The sequence below is a fragment of the Solanum pennellii genome, chromosome 3 (genome assembly GCF_001406875.1).
Source record: "Solanum pennellii chromosome 3, SPENNV200".
In the NCBI taxonomy this organism is placed as follows: domain Eukaryota; kingdom Viridiplantae; phylum Streptophyta; class Magnoliopsida; order Solanales; family Solanaceae; genus Solanum; species Solanum pennellii.
The window spans coordinates 16,749,674-16,772,668 of NC_028639.1; the positions used below are offsets into that span (position 1 = coordinate 16,749,674).

General features: G+C 36.6%; 1 protein-coding gene across 3 annotated transcripts in view; it reads right to left on the minus strand.

Annotated features, from left to right (window-relative positions):
- The window catches only part of LOC107014522 (rRNA biogenesis protein RRP5), a 41,328-nt gene that overhangs the window by 4,664 nt on the left and 13,669 nt on the right, over positions 1–22,995 (minus strand). For 2 of the 3 annotated variants that reach the window (XM_015214451.2, XM_027915345.1), the window contains 25 exons: positions 21,817–21,935; positions 21,584–21,706; positions 21,418–21,489; positions 17,193–17,285; positions 15,950–16,063; positions 15,741–15,863; positions 15,013–15,198; positions 14,861–14,935; positions 11,196–11,332; positions 10,116–10,250; positions 9,597–9,742; positions 9,401–9,466; positions 8,693–8,799; positions 8,308–8,388; positions 8,117–8,191; positions 7,921–8,022; positions 6,705–6,873; positions 6,477–6,622; positions 5,978–6,061; positions 5,787–5,887; positions 4,003–4,156; positions 3,831–3,905; positions 3,459–3,609; positions 1,712–2,336; positions 667–724 (listed from right to left, as the gene is read on the minus strand). In XM_015214451.2, the coding sequence (XP_015069937.1) occupies positions 667–724; positions 1,712–2,336; positions 3,459–3,609; positions 3,831–3,905; positions 4,003–4,156; positions 5,787–5,887; positions 5,978–6,061; positions 6,477–6,622; positions 6,705–6,873; positions 7,921–8,022; positions 8,117–8,191; positions 8,308–8,388; positions 8,693–8,799; positions 9,401–9,466; positions 9,597–9,742; positions 10,116–10,250; positions 11,196–11,332; positions 14,861–14,935; positions 15,013–15,198; positions 15,741–15,863; positions 15,950–16,063; positions 17,193–17,285; positions 21,418–21,489; positions 21,584–21,706; positions 21,817–21,935 (3,317 nt within the window). Of the gene's footprint in view, positions 1–666; positions 725–1,711; positions 2,337–3,458; positions 3,610–3,830; positions 3,906–4,002; positions 4,157–5,786; positions 5,888–5,977; positions 6,062–6,476; positions 6,623–6,704; positions 6,874–7,920; positions 8,023–8,116; positions 8,192–8,307; positions 8,389–8,692; positions 8,800–9,400; positions 9,467–9,596; positions 9,743–10,115; positions 10,251–11,195; positions 11,333–14,860; positions 14,936–15,012; positions 15,199–15,740; positions 15,864–15,949; positions 16,064–16,346; positions 16,746–17,192; positions 17,286–21,417; positions 21,490–21,583; positions 21,707–21,816; positions 21,936–22,995 lie in introns of those variants that run through there. The other variant, XM_027915346.1, reaches the window with a different exon arrangement.

Consider the following 22,995-nt stretch of genomic DNA (forward strand, 5'->3'; position numbering starts at 1 on the left):
TTCGAAGTTTCCTATATTTCTTCTTAAAAACTCAAGTGTGATTTTTGCATTCATTGAGTGAGTTCGAAGTTAAGCGGAATTGGAGGTACTACTATTCTTGTAATACAAAATTATAATTATTTTTTCTGATTTTTTTTCCGTCATTTGAGGACCACTAATAGCATATTTATTAAATGTCGGTTGATTTGAACCTCCTTGAGATAATTTGATCACGGGGCAAACTCTGAGAAAGACTGTATTTGATATCTTGATCCCTTTATGAATATCTTACGACCAATTTATGAGATATTTGAGATGCCCTCTTCAAGGGAATAGGCATCCCCTTTTATAGGCTTGAGTAGCCTCCAAGAATTTTTATTTTTCTACTTAACCATCTGAAGGTTAATCAAAATGAGGACCAAAGTAGAACTACCAAAATAATGTTTACTAATGATAATATTATTGCATCAGAATTCATGATCTACGAAATTTATAAGACTTCAAAATTTGTTTATTTCAAATGCAAAATTAGTGAACAACTTATAATGGCTCCTTTTCATAGTTAAATTGCTTCATAGAGAAAATCTTATTATTTGCTCAAGTAATGATGCATTTTGCAATTGTAAACTGATGCGGATAAACATTGCTATGCAGCTTGCAAGAGAAAAAGAAACATATAAGCTGTACCTGCACCATCATATTTGGACGAAGGTCCTCAATTTTCTCCACCAATACAGGAAAATTCCTGAATAAAAATTAACAAAGAAAACAGAAAAAAAAAATCAATCAAGAAACAAAAAGTACAGAAATGATATGGGTGCCAACACCTTATATATCCACATTGAAACAATTGTCAGATAGCCACAATGAGTAACTGAATACTTCTTTTTGTACAAGTAACAACCTTCTCAGTCAATTATTTAGTGTTGTTGGAAAGATATCTAAATTGTTTATTTCGATTTAGAGGGACGGAAACACTTATGTGGAAGGGCTTCACTTTACATTCCCTCTTCTTTCATTTCCTAAGCCAAACAAGGGGAATAGCCCGTCCGCCTCTAGTAATCTAGTACTGAGTATAATTCCAAAGTAATGCGACAACTTTGCCAATTCTATAACCAATTTACCTGAAATATTATGAGACAACTATAATGGGACATAATGACTAATCGTCTATTAAGTCCCTTGGGGCTGCAGTGAGGAGGATCGTGAATACATAAGAAGGTCCAATGCACTTTGAATAACAGAAGTCATAACTGGGATCAAGTGCATAGCACACATCAGCCTTAGAATTCATTGAACAGAACCTCTATTGCCCTGCCTAGTCAGCTAATTGACTCCCTTGGGTCTGCAAGGAGGAGGATAGTGAAAACATAAAAAGGTCCAATGCACTTAAGATAACAGAAGTTATCACTCGGATCAAGCGCATAGCATACATTGACCTTAGAATTCATTGAACAGAACTCTCCAGAAACCTCCTAAATCAGGCAACAAGTACTTTTATCGGCTAGACGTACCATCATATTTTTTTAAAAAAAATATAACATCCGTAGAATGTTCTATTTTTGCAGCATGATATGAAATCTATTGCTGATGAAGATCATAAATGCATCCAGTCTCATGAAGTTCATGTATGTTGACCTTGAAGAAATAATGCAAGAGGACAAGGTCACAACTTGTAGACGTCTTAGGATGTTTCCTTAGAAAATTCAAGTGCAAGGGATTTGGAACTTACACTGTGTCATTGTGTGCAGAGAGTTTCTCCTTCTGGGTTTTGTGTGAAATAGACCGCAGCGAAAGATCAATATGAACAGTTCCCTTGCCTGACTGAGCAATCTCCAGCACTTTGCACTTTACGAACTGTCCCTCATGATATCCAGACAGAGGATCGGCTACCCCTGGATCTGTCAGTTCAGTGAAATGAACCTTACCATATAGGTGAGGATCAATCTGAACAAGCAATCCACCAACACCTGGAAGGATTTTGGAAATCCTGCCACCCAAAACACTGCCTTCACGAATATGAAATGCCACACTTTCACTTGAATGATCTGTGGGACCATCTCCTTGACAGGCAGTTTCTGGATCAACCAACAGTGGATGTGAAATTAAGCGCACTAACTTCTTCTCCTTGTTACAACGTAAAACATAACCAGAGAAGGCCCTGCCGACAGAGAACCTTTCCTGAAATTCATCTAGCTCACTAGGTTCACTTGAGCTATTTAAGATGTAGAGCTGGGCCTTAACATCTCGGGATATCGTTAGCCAAGCCCATTCTTTGTCAACTTTGTACACAAAGCCAGAAACGAGCTGGCCAGTTGAATAACTGATTTTCTTATCGGGTTCAATTTCATCAGATCCTGGATCCAAAAGTAGAACAACCATAGTCAAAAGGGATACCTTCAAAAATAAAAGCAGACTTGCATTACTTGAACATGATTGAATCGTGTCAATTTAACAAATGTAAATCTAAATATCATAACCACCCTAGTGCATAAGCTTTATTTTGTTTAACCTTTTCTGCATCCATTCTACCAATATCCAGTGGAACTCATAAAAGACAAGATTTTTCAAGCTTAGAAAGTGAACATTTGTTGATTAAAATTTAACAGTTTTGCATCATGAATATATATGCCAACCACAAATTTATAAGTCTGGGGAAAAAATAGACCTCAGAGAATACCCCCAACATATCCTGTATATAGAAAAGGACAGAATCATGAGACTTTTTGGTGTTGGTAAACATAAAATAAGCATGCAAAGACACAAGGATTGTGTAAAATATTGTCCTATTACATGTCAGGCTTGTGAGGCTAGCAAAGAGACAAAAACTAAGGCAGCAAACCTTCTAGTTATGATAACAAAATACAAATTTCAGTTTATTGCACTCTCTCAAGAGGAGTTTCACAGCCAAAAGTAAACTCAGACCAATCAACGGGGCTTTATGTGCACGTGTGTGTGTGTGCGTGCACGTGTGGGGGGGAGGGAGAGCTAGTCTTATTAAAGGTGAAAAGCGCAAAAATGCTCTAAGGTCATAAAAGAGGTGTAAAGGGAAAAAAATATATAAATATATATGTTTAGTCCAAGACTAATAATTATATATATGAATGACAAACATATGACCAATGAATTTGAATTTTTTTTAATTAAAAAGTGAAATATCAATTGTTTAGTGTCAATTCTTCATGAGAGGCTCATTGTCAAGGAAAAGTTTGTCTTAGAACCTTGATGACGATACTGAAGCGCATATGAAGTGAGGCGAAGCACTTAACATGTTTTGAGCCTCGCTTCAGGGCTTAAGCACGCTTAAAGCGCGCCTTTGATAACATCCGAGAGGGGGGGGGGTTCATTTGATCTTACAACAGAAAATATGTTCAGAATGGACGAGATTGAAGCCACTCAAGTGAAGGGAATCCATAGGAGGTACTAGTCGGCAAAAACCAAATAGGTATCATGCCTACTTAGTCATGTTATCATTTCACCTGTAAGTGTGGATGGTTTAATGGATAGCTCCCACTGATAGCCTCTCTTAACACTTTCTGACATATTGAGCTTTGAAATGATCCTTGCAGTAAGAGTCTGCCCAAATCTGAAGTTACTAAATGGAGCTTCAGCATAATTGTCATCTGATGCCTATTCATCAAGAATTGAAAGAGACAAGTTAAGGTACACAAAAATTAAGTTACATTTATTTTTTACTACTTCTCTTATTTCTTTAAAGAAGGCAAGGATTACTATTACCAGATATACTTTCTTTCTTTTTCTATTGCGAATGGGATGAACTCGAGGGTGGAGAGGGACTCATTGTATCATTACATATTCATTTGAGAAGAAGTCATCAAGTAATTGCTTACCTCTGTTATGTGCACCCTCCCATGGAAACTGGACCCAAATTTTAGTCTCAGTTCAATTGGCCTTATTTCAGTAATCTGCAGTTAATTGAAAAGATAAAATATAGTCCCGGCTAATTTGTGATCTGAATTCTTCGTGCAGAAGAGTAACTATTGCAAAGAAAGATACCCATACCTCTGCCTGAACCAGCGATCCAACATTATAACCAGATTTCCTTTTAGCCCTCTTGGAATTTGACGTTTCAATAGTTTCACTGATAGACTTAAGCAGCAGCAGCAATCTCCCACTTGTTGAAGGAGAAGGAAGGGCCATAACAGTTGCAATGACACTACATTAACGAATAATGAATTGAAAAATAGAAATCACAATAACAAGCATCAAATAAAAATGACCTACTTTAGCTATCCATACAATAGAAAGCACAGTAGCATGAAACTGGAATTGGAGAGTACATCGATGAAGTAGGAATGAGTACATTCTTCTACAGCAATATGGGAAGGAAATTCTAAGAAACTTGAAGCGGTAGACAACAATCCCCCCTCCCCTCTTACACAACTAGTTCCCCAAAAAAGATTCTAATATTTTGGTATGTCCCATAACTAAATACTTCTTGAGCCTTGACATAGAAGTTGAAATCCCCTTATATTACATACTAGATAGAAAGATGTGCACACTCCTGACCACTCCGAAAGTGATTCAAATTCCGTGGTAGCCTTCTCTTCTATAGTGTTCCATTCAAGTATCGGTTAGCTATATCTTCTGACTGGCATAAGCGCACACATCATACATAGATTGTTTCTCCTACATTTCTACCCATGGTAAAAGCACATTGAATGTTCACATTAGCTTAAGACTTAAGTTCCATCTAACCAAGTTCCCACTTCTCAAGGATTTTATTACAGGGAAAAATTGGCATTGCTAGATATATAGATTATTCCATATTTCACGAGAAACCATACAACTAGATTCTTCTATAAGATTTTTCCTTTTCGATCATATCAACTCATCTATCTCATAGCTACCTCATCCAGCCATTTGTGTGTCACAGCATAAATAGCAACCATGTCGAAGCAAGTTTTACTCTGAAATTTCTGATTCACTTTATTTCCTCCCAAAATCTAGTGATACATGTAAGGTCCTAGCTCACACTGATGAAACGTTGCAGCTTGCAACATTTTCGATTAATTCTAGGGGGTATTTGTTACCTCCCACCAACATCAACATCTAGTAACTCTATCCACCAAAGTTTGGATAGATAGCAAGAAATCACCTAATGTGTTTGCCTCTGCTAGAATTTGAACATGAGACCTCATAATATTCAACCCACTTCATTGACCACTAGGTCACATCTTTGGTGCTTAAGTCACAGCATTTACCCCCATGATCTAAGATCTGTCTCATTTTCTTTACAGTCGAAATTTCTAATTGTTGAAGAGTCCCACATCTCTCTTATGGGATGGACAATCTCTTTATATGGCTTAGGTAATTCTCACCCTTTCGGGTTGAGATAGACCCAAAATTCATTTCTTTACATGATATTGTAGCAGGACCCATCCAAATTCTCGTTTCCCGATGTTGGGCCCCATGTTAAAAATTTCCATGCTCCTGATGTCCATTCGTGGTGTTGAGGGAGGTGTTAAAGAGTCCCACATCTGGCTCTTACAGAATAGGTGGTCTCTTTATATGGCTTGGGCAATCCTCACCACTTGAGCTAGGTTTTGGCATTGAGTTAGGTCCAAGATCCATTTCTTTACAATTTTCATTGCAACTCCAGTACAATTAATTCCAAATAGAAGCAAATCCACTAAATGGTGAAAAAACACAATAAGTGAAATGACAATCATTTTCCTCTCAATCCAGACAACATAAAGGAAAATGTAAATGAAATAAAGACAAATAGAATAGGAATTATCAGGTTTTATTTTTTCAATAACCCAGAAATTATCAGATCTTATCACCTTTCTCCATTGGTAAATGATTTGGGAGGGAGATTTTGAGTATTGTAATCAGCTCTTGATGCATATCCAAGAGCGTTATCGTATGATGGCAGTGAAACAACCTGGTAAAGTAAAAATGTTAAGCACGCCAAACAATATGGATCGAAGTTAGGCAGAATACAGCCAAAAAAAAAAGAAACTGAAAGACTTGCCAAGTAATTTTCTTTAACAATCTCCACAACCGCATTTACAGTTTGATTTACTTCCAATTCTCCTAGCGTTTCCATTTTGCGTTTCTGTTTTAAAAGGTAAAAGAATCAAATATATGAAAAAGAAAAAAGTAGCATTGTGCAACCAATATAGATGCAAGATAAAACAAGAAAATAAAATACAATATTTATAGAAAAAATAATAGTTTTCCTCGGAAGAATTAGTACGAAAAAAGCCGAGTTTGTGATGTGTGGGTTAGCCGCCCATCACAGGTTGGAACCCTGCCGCAAACCAAAGCCTGGTATATAGAGGTACAGGCCATTTCCATCAAATTTCTAACTGTGCACACTGGCCCTTGGGAATCTCTCGGTCATAAAATAAGTAGAGTATGAAAGCAAGAAGGTACTACTTTCTCTTCAAAAAACCTCTTTAATGAAGCGAATAAGCCAAGAGAATGAATTGTACAGCATAATGATGAAATAGCAAATTCAAAAAAAAAACCTTCTGGGCTTGACCATTAGTGGTCTCTTTCTTTGATTTATTCACAAAAGCTGGCTTCAAAGACAGATCCACCAGGCGTTCTATCCTGGAAACATCAAGTACTGCTGTGCGAATACTTGAGCCGGTCTCCACAGGGAGTCCACTTACTAAAAAGAATATCATTTACTTAAATATTAGTTCTCAAGGCAACAAATAATAACTGGTTATCTAATGTTCAAAGGGACTTACACTGATAGTGGGAAATAAAACCAAAAATGTCGTCATATTTCTGAAAGCTTACTACAACACCAAATTCCTTTATTTCATGAACTTTTCCCTTCACAGTGCTACCAACATTAAATTGTTCCACCCATCTCAAGTCAGAACTTCCAGAGTCCACCGACTGCAGCTTGGCAATCTGATAGCATAGAAAGATAAAAAAGATCCATTCAAACTGATCTAGATTCTAAAAGAAAAGAGTATTCCCTACATCACCTTTTATATAACAAGATCTGATTGCGGACAGAGATCCTGTAAACATATGTCATATTTGTAGTAGCAAAAGAAAATATAACCTGATTCTTTAAGCATTGATTGCTTGAAACTTGCAAATGGGCATTGATTACTTATTATTATGAGTTTAAATGTGTTTATGGGATACTCTAGTAATGAAAAACATTTTTACTGACATGGAACAATGATGACACTAGAGACTCCAATGCATGACCTACGCACACAGGATAATTTTGAATCTTGCTTCAGGTTACCCACATCTCCTCTGTAAGCAGGAGACAATGCAAACATACAAGCCCACCTATTGTGGACCCAAGGCAGGTATTCACACAGTTGAAAGTTGAAAAGGTTAATTAAATGATAAAACAGATGAGCAGAGACCGTAACAGTCTTTGATCATTCAAGTCAATGGCTACAATATGGAGATTTATGGTACTTCCAAAAGTTTGTAGTCAAAACAGGCAATTCATAAGAACATATGACATTTTACTTTCCAGTCCAGATGAACACAACCAAGAACAAGAAGTAGGTGAAGATAAATCAAATGGAAAAAGTCTGAACTAAATTTAGGGTAAAGTTGAATAATATATAACATAACTCAGCCGATGGGCAAAAGATTTGAAGTGAATTTCATTTAACCCAATATAAAAGGAATTATAGCGAATTAGGAAGTTTCACATGCACTATCAGATAGGAAGTCCGTCCCTTGATAACGGCAGAAAATCTGCCTACACAAAGTCTATACAATAATTTTCACAGATTTCCAAAATGTTTGTTCTATGTTCTGATAGTTTTTTTTTTAAAACCAATTCTAGATGCACATTCTATGAAGTAATATAAAATATGCAAGAGACAATAAAAATATTGTGTATGACAAGCAGACAGGAAAACATTGCCAGTCAAAAGATCAGCAGAGCTGTTCTGCGACATAGGATTCACAGTCAGTAATTACCTTCTCCTCCACAAGAAAGTATTCTTGAATAAAGGATACATCTGTTGAACAGCAAATGGACTGCTTCAAAGAAACTGTAATTCGACTTGTTTCACTGCTGACCTGGATGAGAGAGGGAAGGGAAAAAGCAAAATTTCACTGGGAATCCCAAAAGCGTAACATACTAAAGCTTCACTTTACCAAACTGTTGGCCTACATCAATAATGTTAGTGCGAACAGATTGGCCAATCTGGTAAACTTCAGACAAACTGGATCTTCTGTCATCAGTAGCCTTCATGAAAAACAAAATGGTGATAACTCAGCAGCTTTTATTGATCATATTGTGCAGTGTGTCCAAATAAAAGAGACAATCGTGAAGGTAATAAATTTACTGCAAGAAGTATATACCCTGTTTCTTGGAGAAAACCCAGTCAAGCGCCCAAGGTAGCGAATGAAGATACCACTTTCAATTATATTACAAACATACCCCTGGATGAAAAAAAAAATATGTTGTAGTTAGCGGAGAAGTGGAATCACCAGAAAGTAATATCATGGTCAATAAACCAATGTCAACTACTAATGCTTTAGCATTTCAAAAGAAAAGCTTTATTTGTTGTGATCTCTATTGTCATGAACAATCATAGTTTTGTAAGAACCATAACCACCCATAAGAAAGGGAGAAAAACAAGACAACTTATGCCTCAGTTCCTTGCCATTGGATTATATACAGTTGCCTAACTTATCAATAAAGGAGGGATCAAAGAAACTCAAAAACTAATAAGTATGTTCTTACATGCAGCACAGAGTTAAGATGGACTTGATTGACATCCAGCGGAAGTTGCTGAGCTGAGGTCACAAGAGAATGTTTTGCAGAGAGTATTAAATTGCTTCCCTCAACGTCTACAAACATCAAAGACCCAAACAAATATCTAGTCAGTGCAAAGTACCGTGTTTAAACACACACACTCTCCAATGCAGCCCCAAAAACTAGCACAACATAGAAATGCCAAAGGATAGACTACCAACAGTAGTCTGTCAAATTACAGAAGAATCGCATAATAACAAGAATAAATAACAAGAGGATATACAGTTGACTGCAGCATTAATATAACGTATTATAATGGGCATCTCCAACTCCAACATCTACAGCAATAATGATTAAATCAGTATTCGGTACTTGACTTTGCAGAATGCGACAAGAAAACCTAGAATTCTGTTCCCCTCTTGTACTTTTCAGTTTTCATACTGGACCAATGATAAGTTCTGCTCTCAATGACACCTTATCTAGATTAACGACACCATCTTTTGGTATTATTGTATTGGCATACTACCACTTTGGCCTCTTCCCAGTAAAACTATTAGTTATGTCTATCCAACAAATAAAATACTACAAAATTACAGGACAACTGAAAAGTGAGCTATGGAAAAGAATGGTTGGAAACGAGCAGATATTAAATAAAGATATAATTGAATACAGCTGGATGTAGGAATGAGAAAGTACCAAGAACCAAAAGCTGATCAAACTCATAACCAGGCCTCAAGGCGGACTTCATCAACGCAGCATGGCCTGCAAGCGGTAAAAACAACAATATTAACTGCCTAATTGATACAGAAAGTACATAAGAAAATATGCAGGGAAATCATAAAACAGTAAAAGCAATTGCAGAGAAACAAAGGATTCAATGGATGATATTCACCACTGTGATCAGCCAAATGTTGAGGTGAGATTGTGCCCTTAAAATGACCCTGAGAAGTAACATCTAGGACGATTGCATCCGGAGTCACTCGTTCAACCACTCCAGAAACAACATTTCCTGGTTTAACGAGTTCATTGCTGAATACTCTGGCATTAACATTCAAATAAATGAAGGAATCATTATTTAATCAAAAACTGCAATCCAGACACGCAATCACATAAACAAGCCACAGGGGTGAAGGGCAAGGGAACATATTACAGATCAACATGGCAATAAAGCAGATCTTCTTGAAGAAATGCTTGAAAGTTGCAGTAAACATTCCAGTCTAAAGATTTCAATGATTTCACAGACACCAACTCTACCGATCTACCATAAAGAAAGCAAAAGAGCTGCCAAATATAATAATTTTAAGATATCTTTCTATCCATAATCCACAAAATTTACATATGGTACCAATTACAATAGGAACATCACTGTTAAAACAACTGCTCTAGCATCCAAGAACAAAAAGAAACAAACCTTGAGGATGTTCTTGTGAAACTGAGGTTAATACGGCGTGAAGTCGGATTAGAACTGGTAACTCTACATTTAACTACTTGTTCAACGTGATACATGGAACTTATTTCACACCCCGGATCTAGTCCAAGTTCAGATCTGGATACACAAATGGATGCGTCAGTGCCAATAAGACGTCACAAATATAAATAGACATATAAGTAGGGTAGAGAAAGTACCATAACCATGAAATTTTTGTGTTTATATAATACATAGAGTGAAATATACTGAAAAATCCCAAATCACATGTAGCCTTTACCCTGATCATAAAAAAACTTGATCATCCAATTCATTTTATTTTATATCTAGTCTTACTTCACTTTGTCAGAACACAAAGAAGAAGAATAAATCAAAGTTTCCTTTAAATTAGAAAGTTAACATCTGCAATAAGATATACTAAGGACCAATATTTGAAGAACTTATCAATGTGCAAGCAACGCTGACAAATAGGCAATTTCCAACATTTATGGAGAGCTTCTATTGCACACTCGTCCTGATACAAGACTGTTATCTCGGGATAAAAGCAACTCTGTAATCTCATAAAAATAATAACAGAGTTCAAATCTGGAATATATTATAGTCTACACCAATATATTCAATATCCCCTTATAAAAGAAATTATGTAATGTCATACTTATAATAACAGATTCCAATTCTGGAGAAAATCCTAATAGCTAACCTACACCAATTTATTCAATTGTCATTATATTGGTCCACACCAACAGATTTGGTAAAATAAACTCATAACTCAGAAGAGATATTGGTCCACACCAACAGATTTGGTAAAATAAACTCATAACTCAGAAGAGAACAAAGTTGGTTGGAACATATAGGTAATACAAACTTAACCGTCTCAGAGTGGTAAATCATGATTAACAGATATAGAACAGAGTTAATGTACTATCATTTATATAAACATAATCAGATTAAAAGCAAAAAGAAAAACCTAAAAGCATTGTGTTACCACACATTATAAAATATCAAATATAGATACACTGGTAGATATTGGCATATAGTTTGAAGGGTGAATTTGCAAGGGACTACCTAGGGGCAAATCCTTGTACTCCATTGTAAAACCGGACAAAGCAACCATGGTTTTCAATCTTTGTTATCCATCCATGCGTTGTTAGTCCTTCAGTAGCATCAGCATAAGAACCAAGAATTTCAAGTTTTGATTTAACCTACAAACAACCCCAAGAAAAATTTGTTGGAGACATCCAAATTATGAGAGAATGACAACATGAGAAGGTACGAGAGAATAACAAATAATTACGAGCAATTTTCTTAAATGTCAATTCGTTATGAAGCTGCAACAATAGAATGGATAAGTAGCAAGTGATAGAATGGATACATAGTTAGTAGAATTTCCAGGAGCTTTGTAAAGCTAGAGTCTACTTGTTTTGTAACTTGTTTCTGATGGTGGCTAGCATTCCCAATGCTGAAGAATACAACAGTACTAATTCTCAGAATGGATACATAATTAATTGAATTTTGCAGTACAGGAGATAAATGGATGGGTTACACAGGATAAGTGCAGACTCAAAACGGGCTTTTACAGAAGGTTCCAACACAACCTAATGCAATTTTTTGTCTAACTCAAACATAATGAATATTTTACAAGCCAACAATGAGTTAAGCCTAAAAATGGGATGAGATGCACCACTAACCCACTTCAACATATCTTAAACCAATACCCTCAATACCAATATTAACTAACATCGCCTTTCAAAAAGCTAAATCATATAAAATTCCTTTTGTACCATGAGATTGTAAAATACAACAGTTGTCAAAATGACGTAAGAATAAGAATGCTAATGTACCGTGGCATTACTTGTTAGTTTCTTGGTATAAGAAACAATGAAGTGGGTCTTAGTGCACTCATGAGGCAATGAAAAATTGAAATAGGACTAACTTCAACCTTTACCTTATCCAAGAAAGAGATGGGATTCACTTATCTTTTGCTAAGCCTACTATTCTTTGATTGTTATATGCACTATAAATGAACTAGTTTTTCATTTCCATGTGCTGTGAAACTGTTATGTATATGACAACACCCAAAGTGGCAATTATGGATTTGGAACCAGCTTTTCATCCATCAAGAACTTAAAATTTCGTGGAGGTGCATGGAAAAAGACTATAAAATTCAAAAGTGCTAAAATGGCTATTTACAAAGAAGACAACAAGGCTCAAGGCCCGGCGGTTTGGGCTTGGGACTTCCATGTTGGAGGTCCCAAGTTCGAAACCCCTTGCAAGCAAAAGCAAGGGGTTTGCCTTCTGGATCGAGCTTGTCGCAAACCCGGGCTTGCCTAGTGCAGGTTACCTCTCCAGTGTGGTTTGCGAGCTAATGCATAGGAACGGGTAAACCCTGTGCGCACCCAAAGATAGTGACAGCAGGTTTCCTTGTCATCAAAAAAAAAAAGGCTCAAGGCAATTAAACTAATTTTAGGGCCAAGGGTTATTTCATTTAGTCATATTACCTAATTGACGTAGCGTATAAATCGTTCATTAGGTGTTCATTTTATAGGAAGTTTATGGATGAATGAAGGATTGTACTCCTTGTGTAAGCGATATTCACTTGTGTCACCGCAATTGTACTACTCCAAGGTTCATCCTAAAATGGATTCCATGTATGAGTTCAATTTCTTCTCCCTTGAATTAATTCTAATAATTAAAATGTTCGTTTGACTGTTGGACTTTCTTCTAGTTTATGTTTTCCCCAATCAAATTTCTTGTCTTATCCTCTTATAGATATTAGAACCAACATGAGCACACATGTTTTATTTCTTAAAAATATTGGTTTTTCTCCCACCCATCTCGGCAAAATTCCATCAGCTTCAAGGCTGGCTAGCGGCGCCACATCAGCTCCATGAACATTTGTACTCCGGTTAACAGTTGCTACACCTTTTCTAAAAAGGTATGATTGACAAAAATCAACACTTTCCTTATAAAAACAATGTTTGGAACTAAGCTACCTATTCCAAAAGATAATGTATGTTTGGGATTGTTAGAAGTTCCCTTGGATCTTACCATTCCATTCTTGCACAATCTTGAGCAAAAGGCACCAGTTGCAATTTTCCAACAATAATAATGTTCTTTCCAGCACAGGCAAGACACAGACCAGATCAATCTCATCCTTTGACACACTCATAATTGTGTCACCCGACAACTTTGTAGGCAGCAACGCCGTCTTCTAGTATATCCCTATTATCAGTGTAATTACATATGAAAACTCGCCAGAACAATAATGTCTACGGTTATCAGACCTCTCTGAATTTAGACCATATCCCGACACTTTCTCCATTCCACCATCCTCACTATTTTTTTACAAACCCTAATCCTTCTCCATGATAAATCGTGACATCCAGTCTCTTGACCTTCAATTATTCCATTAACAATCGATTAAATGTTTTTCCGCTTGTGAAGAGCATTATTCTTTCCATCGATGGAGTAAATGACATTTGTTTTCTAAAGACCCAGCCATGTCAGTTCGAACTAGTCGATTCAAGAAGTTGTGCTTCTTACAAACTCGCGGTCTCACCCATAACAATTAGTGAACCGGCTATGATTTCTCCTTCGGCCTGGTTCTCTATCTCATGGACATTTCTTTCCTTCTGCCCTCTACTAGCCTTATTTCCTCTTCCCATTCAAAATTGTCATTGAATCTTTTTGTGTTAGCTGTTACCGATAGTTCCCCCATAGATCTCGACAAGCTGTAACCAAACCCACTTCTCTCTTGTGATATCCTTCCCCTCTTGCCTACCCTTCTATTTCCCTTTAAAATCCCCCCCCCCCTTTTATGCACACCCAATAGCTCTGGCTTGAACTCCGGGTAGACCCAAATTGAAGTCTTTTTCGCCATCTTCAACCAACTAAGAGACTAGAAGCATACCCACCCACCCTCTTCACTAAGTGTAGCACTCGTAGGTTGGGCAAGCTACTTACTGCATCAATAAATCCCCAACATAACTCCCCAATCTTCTTGAAGAGGTCGAAGAATCACACAGCCACCTTTTCATCCCTTATTTCTAATCTCAGAAAGTTTCCACCCAACCATCTTCTTTCTCTTTCGAGAACTTAGGTTGCCTTCTCATTTGCAAATTGAAACAAGATACGAGTATCACCCAGCTGAGAAATTTCCAAACAATCTTCTACATCCTCTACCTCCACAACCCGATTTCAACAGCTTCAGGTGAACCCAGCCACTTAGAAAAAGATCCAATCAAGCATGATCGCAAATTCCTCATCTGTGTATGTTCCTCTAAAACTGAGAACCTTGGTTCACTGCCCATCTCCCTCTTCAAGCATTTTCCCCCATGCTCTAAGGCTGGGAACTCAAGGGCCTTCTTGTAGGATTCCGGCCTCCTTGCTTCTGGACATCTTTTTTATTTTGATTGTTATAAATATATAATATTTCTTGAAATTTTATTCTCTTGCAGACGATCTTTTTTAAGATACCAGGTTAGAGAGGATAGGATAGGATAAACCACAATTAGGAAAAGAACTGAAAGTGATTATGACAAAACTTTGTTTCCATTTGGGATAATTAAGTAAACATTTTTCCCTCTGTATCAGTAATAGCGCAATACTAACACAATGTTAATAAGAGGCTCACACTCATATAAACAAGATAAAAGAAGGGAAAAAACAGCTAAACAAGAGAAAAATAAGTTCAAGTACTCTACAAATCAAGTTAATTAAAAGAGCCATACTAGTGTCTTCTTGTGTGTAATAGTGATTCTCTTTGACTTGCAACCAAGAACACGAAAGACTAATTCTGCTCCAACCTGCAAAAATATCATTACCGCTCTACAGTTCAAACCAAAGAGATGAAGGAAACACCTGCCATATTATTCTAGAATACCTGGAATTTTTTCCTGGGTTTTACAATTTCAAATTCAGACATATGACGAAGAGGACAAAGTGCTTTCACACCACTAGAAAATTGTACTATGGCACCGAAACTGTCTACTGCAATGACTTTAGCTTTTACAATCATCCCAGGCTTGACATCTGAATGAGTGAAAACTGACCCTTCAAATGCACTGGTCTGTTCATAATAAAAGAAAAGATATGAAAAGTGTTGGTATTGCAGATTAAATTAAGGAGAACCTATCATTAGATATGTGTTGAGATTTCAATAAAAAGAAACAAAATGAAGCAACATTCAAATACCCTACTCATACCTCCCCTGCCCCCCTCTTTTATAATAAAGGAAAAAGGGAAGCAAGGAACACATCTTATCTTGCCACAGGGCTCTTCAGCTCTACAAAAATTCATTATGTAAATAAAGAAAAGGTGTTTTTAATCAGGTTTAACACAGAAATGCATAAAGCTTCTCAAGACCAAGCAGAAAACAGAGGCAAAGATACAAATCAAAAGGAAGGTAACAGTTCGCAATTTGCGTTGTGCCCCCGGTTCCAAGAACAAGAACCAAAATAGTAACTTCTTGACAGAGTTCTTCAACTAAGGTATCCACATACAAGTATATCGGACTAGAGTGTCTCACATCTTGCCCCTGGACAAACACCAGTTCAACATCTAAAATGCACTTGAATCAAAAGAATAATTTCCAACTATAAATAAGTGTACCTTTAAAACCCCAGTAGCAAGTCCTTCTAGACGCCTAAACCCAAGGACCCTGACACGAACAAGTTTCCCTTCCTTGAAACTTTTCTCCAGCTTTTTCACTTCCTTATCAGCAACATCAGATACCTGCAGAACTTGCTGAGTTAATAAAGTTGAGTTCAAAGGCATAAATAACAAGGCCCAAAAACTACGGAATCCAGGAATGTTCTTACATTAACATATGCTGGAGTTGGAACAGGAGAAGAGGGGATTTCCAGCAAAAGACCCAAACTCCTATCAATCCTGATCACTTTTGATTGATCAAAAATATCTCCAATCTTGATAAGCTGTATAACCGAACAGCTCAGTTTAATTTAATAATACCAAAATTATTAATATATAAACATCGAGTTGATACAAAGCAATGCACGCAACCATGCTTACTTCGCATTACAATAGAAACACTGCAGCTGAAATTTAGTTTTTCAATAGGACTAACTAAATAGATAAAAGTACAGTACCATACAACTTGCATATCATAGGCTCATAACTTCTTCTATTTTTGACAAAGTAAATGATAGCTCATAACTTCTTTTTTTTGACAAAGTAATTGATAGGCTCATAACTTACACAACAGAAAACTTGCTTTGTTGTGAATTCCCCTAATGCGGACATAGTATACTAGTTGCTGGTTTTGAAATTTACTTTCACTGAGTGCTGGTAGCAACCTCTTAGCTTCCATCTTAAACACTAACAGTTAAATTGTACTTGGCACATCTCAGAAGAACTTTGAGAAGTCAGCTCAGTGTTAGCAACATAAGACGGGAAGATAAGCTTCCTCTTTGTTTGAGAGGTTGCATGCCCTTACGATGGATGAACAGTTTCTCATCATCTCGACAATCATTTTGAAGCACACGGACAAAGAATGCAATATGTATGATCTGGATCAGACCGAAATGCACATAAAGCAAACAAAGAGAAATGGGGCCCAAGAATTGTAGGCAAGTCTGACATCTCTAAAGGACCTGGAACAGACCAACTGCAATGTTCTTTCTACCCATCAAAAAGCACCTCATAAGATCTTACAACTACACTTGAATCAGGACCTATAACATCCACCATACACACTCAAGCACCTTAGCAAGATTCATACATAGAATAAGCAATGATTTATCCTGCATATATATCCCGAGAAATGCAAAAGGTCAGAGGTCTGTGTCTAACTTAAAATTGACTAAAACAATCTTTACTCACCATCAGCTTTTACGGCCATATTTGTCCTCCTATAATTCAATTTTTTTCCCTCATTCCATGTTTCAACTAAGTAAAGGTAATTCTATGAATCAAACAAGTGCAAGCTAAGTATAATTAAATAAACAGCTTCATTAAATAATTCTCCATATGCAAACAACCAATCTGCAGCTTGCAATATTTTAGAGTCGATAATGTAGGATACTTAGGATCTTAAGCACTTACTGCAGGAGGAGCCTTGTTATGAACCAGGTGAGGATTCAAGGTCAAACCAACAGCTCTAGTTGAGGGATCAATAAATAGTATCCGAGCATTAACCTACACCAAGAAAATAAAGTGCTCACTGAAATTAAAGAGAGGACAATTTAATTGGAAAGAAGTAAAGCATAGCAAGGAAACTCAATATAAACCCTAAACTGATTTCAACCTTCCCTTGATCAGAGAGGGTGTGGGAGGTAGACAAAACAGAATTCGCAAACCATTACTTGGTGCAATCCCAGACTCACTCTCCCCTTTTCCTTCCTACTCTCAACTGAAAATCTCATACTCCGAAATAAAAGGCATATGCATGATCCCTTTGTTTTAAATAGGTAACTTGTTATAGGTGCACAGACTAAGAGTTATATCACTCCTGATATTGCCTAATGTAAAGGCATAATCATCTTTTCCTACACTGAAGATTTGCCTACAACTTGTGGAAGAAGCTTCCAAATAACTATGACATTTTCTTGCTCCAGCATCAATTTACAGTCATTGCTTGTAAAGCCACATACAATTTATATTGACTTTGGCTAATTACAACCCTAATGACATGATTAAAGAAGCCTGAGGTTCACAAAGGTGGTGAAGTCATTAAAATATATATGTATCAGTGTTATCAAAAACAAAAAGTGCAAAAAACTCCAAGGTCGGTTAGGGTTTTAATGAAAAAAGGCACAAAGAGATGGAAAAAATGCAAATATATACATGTTTAGTCTAAGACAGATAATTATAAGCATGAATGACGAAAATATGAACAAAGAAATTGAAAAAGATTACGATATAATGAAATATCAATTGTTTAGGGTCTCCTCTTCCGAAGAGGCTAATTGGCAAGGGAAAGCATGTTCTTGTTACTTGATGACTTCATTGAAGGTACATTAAGCGAGGGAAAGGCATAAAGCTCAACACATTTTGAGCCTCGCTTCAGGGCTTGAGCGTCCGTTTGATAACACCGATAGATAGGTCAAGAATTGAGGTGGTTTGAAGTGGTAATGTAACCCAAAGAAGTTGAAGACCAAAGTTGGAGTTAAGCTGAACTCCCAGGCCCTTCTGTGTCGCAAAAGAGGATGTAGGACCTAAGGAAATGGCCAAGGCATGAGGCAGTGGCAGTGTACTGATGGCCTTAGCAAGTTCAGTAACCTACAGACACAGGAGAGCACGGTGAAAAGACATTAGCGAACCATTCTTCGTTACAGCAGATTGGAGATCAGCAAGCCCAATGCATCACGGACCTGGCAAACCAACCATTCCTCATGGTGGGAAAACTGGCAAGTCTAAGAGGTGCGCGATAGGAGAAGAGCTGGCAGAACATAGATCTATAAATAGAAATGAGGCCGGGAGGGATAAAGTTAGCCTCATTTATGATACTCGAAAGCTTAGGAGAGAGGGAGACAAGGCCATAGTCATAAATAAACTTCAACATAAGAAATTTATGATGGTTTTTGATGATTTCCAAATGTTAACTTTCTCATGGATTGAAAATTGAAATTCTCAGAAATTCTAAGAATCATCAACACTACATTCTCCAGAAGTTAAGATTTTCCTTCAATACATGAGAAAGTTAATATTTGACTAAAGAATTTTTTTAAGAATATTTGGGTCTTGAGAAGATGATGAATAGTAAACTAGGAGATAGAGGATGAGTTGGTGAATTACTCCAATAACTCCAATAATTTTGATAACTACCATTTGATGAATTAATGGGTATATTTAATGGTATAGATAAAGGGGTTTGAATTTATATGGTTTAGCCAATGCATGAATCCTAGCTGGTTATGCCTAAATTGTTTGGAGTAGAATTGATGGAAATTAAATCACATATATATCAATTGATTGTATTGGGATGCATTTGGAAGTCATTTGGTTATGTTTTCCATGCAGATACATGTGCACACAAACTGGTGAGACGACCTAAACAAGTGCTTCCTCTTCAACTTATTTGGGTGAGCCGCACTACTATTATCAGTAGGGGCTATTATGTCTAATATTCATAAATGGGGCATATCTGGTGCAAGTCGTACTCCTTGTGTACCACCAATAAAGGTTATGCGATACATTATGAAGGTCTATTACGTACATGAGACTTATGTTGTTTTACATTATGTATGATTTTTGCACCATTTTTGAGGCAATGGGCTGTACTAATGATTTTAGGCTATTGATCCATATGTTTCTCTTATTAAAGATATGAACGTTCTTAACAAATTTTGTATGCATGTTCATGATTTTATTTTCTTGATAACGTCATGTCGGGGCCAGCTTGCACATCTCGACTAGTTCCACATCTCGACTAGTTCCACGAGATACATGCATGTCACCTCCCACCGTCAATATCTACCAAGTAGCTATGTCCACAAAGGTTAGAACAAATGGGAAGAAATCTCCCAGTGTTTACTGCCTCTAGCCCTCTACTGGGATTTGAACCTATAACCTTGGGCGCTATGTATATTCATTATTTTGGGTAGACATCTTCTTAGTTTACTCTATGAAAGTTAAATGCATTGGGTATTGTCACATGCTCCTCCGATTTGGGAGTAACATTTCCAACCTAAATTTTGTGCCGTCGTGGTGTATTTGTCTTGAGAGAACTGTCAGCACTTTCTAGACAAATATCTACCATAGTATTTGGTCTGGGACAGTGATTTTCTTACCCTCTAGCAATGTTTAATGGCGAATTAACTGATATACAAAACAACTCAATTGGGAAACTTGATCCACTCAACTTCTAGAACATTAAGGGGTCATTTGGTTGTTGGTTAGAATTATGCATATATTATTAATTCAGGAATTAGTTATGAATGGTTTAGTTATACATGTATTAGTTATTCCATCTTCTACCTTGCATAACAGAATACATAAATTCCTTCATATAACCTATACATGTACTAGTTATGCGGAACTGTAAACTGGTAACCAAACACCGTACATGATGTGTTGAACTCTATACATAGCAACTAAAATGCTACCAAACATGGTACTAGTTAAGTTGGCTTTAATACATGAATAATTCTACTCCTAAACAGCAACCAAAGGACCCCTAATTGTTTAACTCATCTTTGTCACTTTTTTTCTTTTTGAGGTTTAGTCCTCATAGTGTACCAACAAAAATCTCGTTATAAAAACATCTCGGTGTTTGATGACGGGGCAACAAAAGCTCTTAGAAACAATAAAAACAAAGAACATTCGAAAGCAAATGAGAATGACTTTCACTGCTCTCTCACCACATTATGCTACAATTACAACTTATGGATAAAGGTCTTCTTAGTGGTAGCCACCCATTGGTGTTAAGCCTCTCAAACACCAAGTAAATACATTGATTTTCATTGCTATGCAAACAAACATGAGATTAACTTTCATGGCTCTTCCTACACATTATGCAACTATGACAGCTTTATGAATTTGTAAGGCCATCTTCCCATTAGCAAGTTGAAAATCATAGGTTAATACCTTCCTGTGCCAAGCAAAAAGTAAATGCCTTGATTTTAACGCACATTGTCTTCTAAACAGAAGAGGTATTTGAAAAGTACAAGCTCATTCTTGATAAAAAGCAGAAGGAATATATTGGTCTAACAAGTCTTTCATTCATAATACACATTGAGTTATCATACGAACTTGCACAAATTTATGAGACCAACTCATTCGAAGCATTGTTCTAAAGTCCATTTCAGCTTCGCCGTTTTTATCCAAGCAAGTGAGGGGTTTTTGTGAAGCTGAGACAGAGACAATAAATGATCTTCTTTTGCATTGTTAAGTGACTGAGAAATTATGGCAATGGTTCGTTAACCTGAATGGTATTAGATAGTCCATGCCAAGGCATACTGCAAAAGTACTAGCATGTTGGAATAGAGATGGAAATCAGTCAGGACAAGGAAAGATGGAAGATTGTCCCTGCCTGCATTTGGTGGACAATTTGGAGGGAGAGAAATTCGTTTTGAGAACAAGAGCATTCCCTTCCAAATTCTAAAAATGAACTATTTAACAACCTTTTACTTTTGGTGTATCCATACCGTATCTAAGGATACAGGGGACATTACCCTATTTTTAGATGGTTTATAAGGGACAAAGGTGATAGATTTTTTGGCTGTTCCTTTGTACTATTGATATAATTACTTCAGGAGCACACTATTGGTGTACTTCTCTTGTTTATAATACCAGTTAACCTTCTCAAACAAAAGTGAGGGGTTATTACCTTTTTATTTTGTGGATAATCAACTTTCCAATTCAAAGAGGGGAAAGTTTGCTGCAAATTGAACATGTCAGCCTGTAGCAGCAGAGAGTAAAAATAAGTAGATGGAAACAATGAATCATATAGAATGCTAAACTCTGGTGACAGGACTTAAACACCACAAACTTACTGTTCCGGTAAAGTACGTGAGGAATGATAACATAATTCCATTTTCAAGAGTTGAACGCACACTAGCATTAACCATCATGCCTGGAACGAGAAGATCAATTGAGATACCCTTAAGATCCTTGGTCTGTACAGAAGTAAATTTTTGTATGTTATACATTAATCCATCATGAGGCAAAAAGGAACAATATACAAAAGTAAAGAACCAAAACGGCAGAATGAATTCCAAAAACATACCACACATTTTGAGACAACATCAGGATCAGAACTCAAATAAACAACTTTATGTGTTCTATCAATACGTTTAACAACCCCCTGTACCAGCTGCCCACTTCTATTCTTGACTTCCACATTTTCTGCAAAAAGAATATAACCAGATAAGAAATTAGGTTCAATATCAAAAGGCAAATAAGAAGTTAGGTACAATATAACGGTTTCATGAAAAATTGAAAATAGTGCCTCAAGAACAAGTCGGCAGGCGGCAGCAATGAATTTTTTAATGTGCAGAATGAATAAATTAGTTGTATCATGCAGAGAATATTCTGTTTTCTGGTAGGGGTAGGGTCTGTGTACACACTACACTCTACCCTCCCCAGACCACACTTTGTGGGATTACACAAGGTATGTTGTTGTTGTATCATGCAGAGAATATTCTGTTTTGTGTTTCCAATATGACCAAATGATGTTGAAAGGTAAGAAATATGCAAATTACAGTTTAACCAAAAATTAGACAGCAATTTATATTTATAGGAAACTAGTGCCAACGAAATATTTCTGACACTGATGCCTACCAACTTGGTATCTGAAAGATAAAAATTCACACTGGCAGAAATAGGAAAAAGAGGATAATAAAAATCAAGAAAATGCAGCAAGTTAATTGCTGATAATGGTTCAGTAATTTCAGCCAAAATCATGAAACTGCTTCAAAATCCAGCTAGTGAAAACTCTGCAGAAGTCCATTCTAACAAGACTATATGATTTTGAAGACATAATACAACATAGTGATACAATACTTATTTCCTAAAATTGATAACAGAAATACATTGAAGAAACTAGTATCATATGTAATGTTTCCGTCTTTTGAAGACTTAACAAACCTTATGGACATGGTTGACAACTGAAATTCCCTAATAAAGGGCTCTATTGAACGCCTTCAAGTCTTTGATCCCAATATCCCCACCTTCACAAGAGATGCATAGTTTCCTGCTTAATTAGGCAGAACTTTCTGTTTCTTCCCACCAAATATTTCTGATCAATTTCTCCGACCTCTGTGCCACGCTCTGGACAGCAAAGAATATAATAGGTCTAGACACTGGACAAGGGTACTCTAACCTAATTTCAATTTCCCCAAAGTTATAAAAAATCTACTGTTAAAAGAAGGAAAAGAAAAGAATCGCTACACATTCAGACCAACCT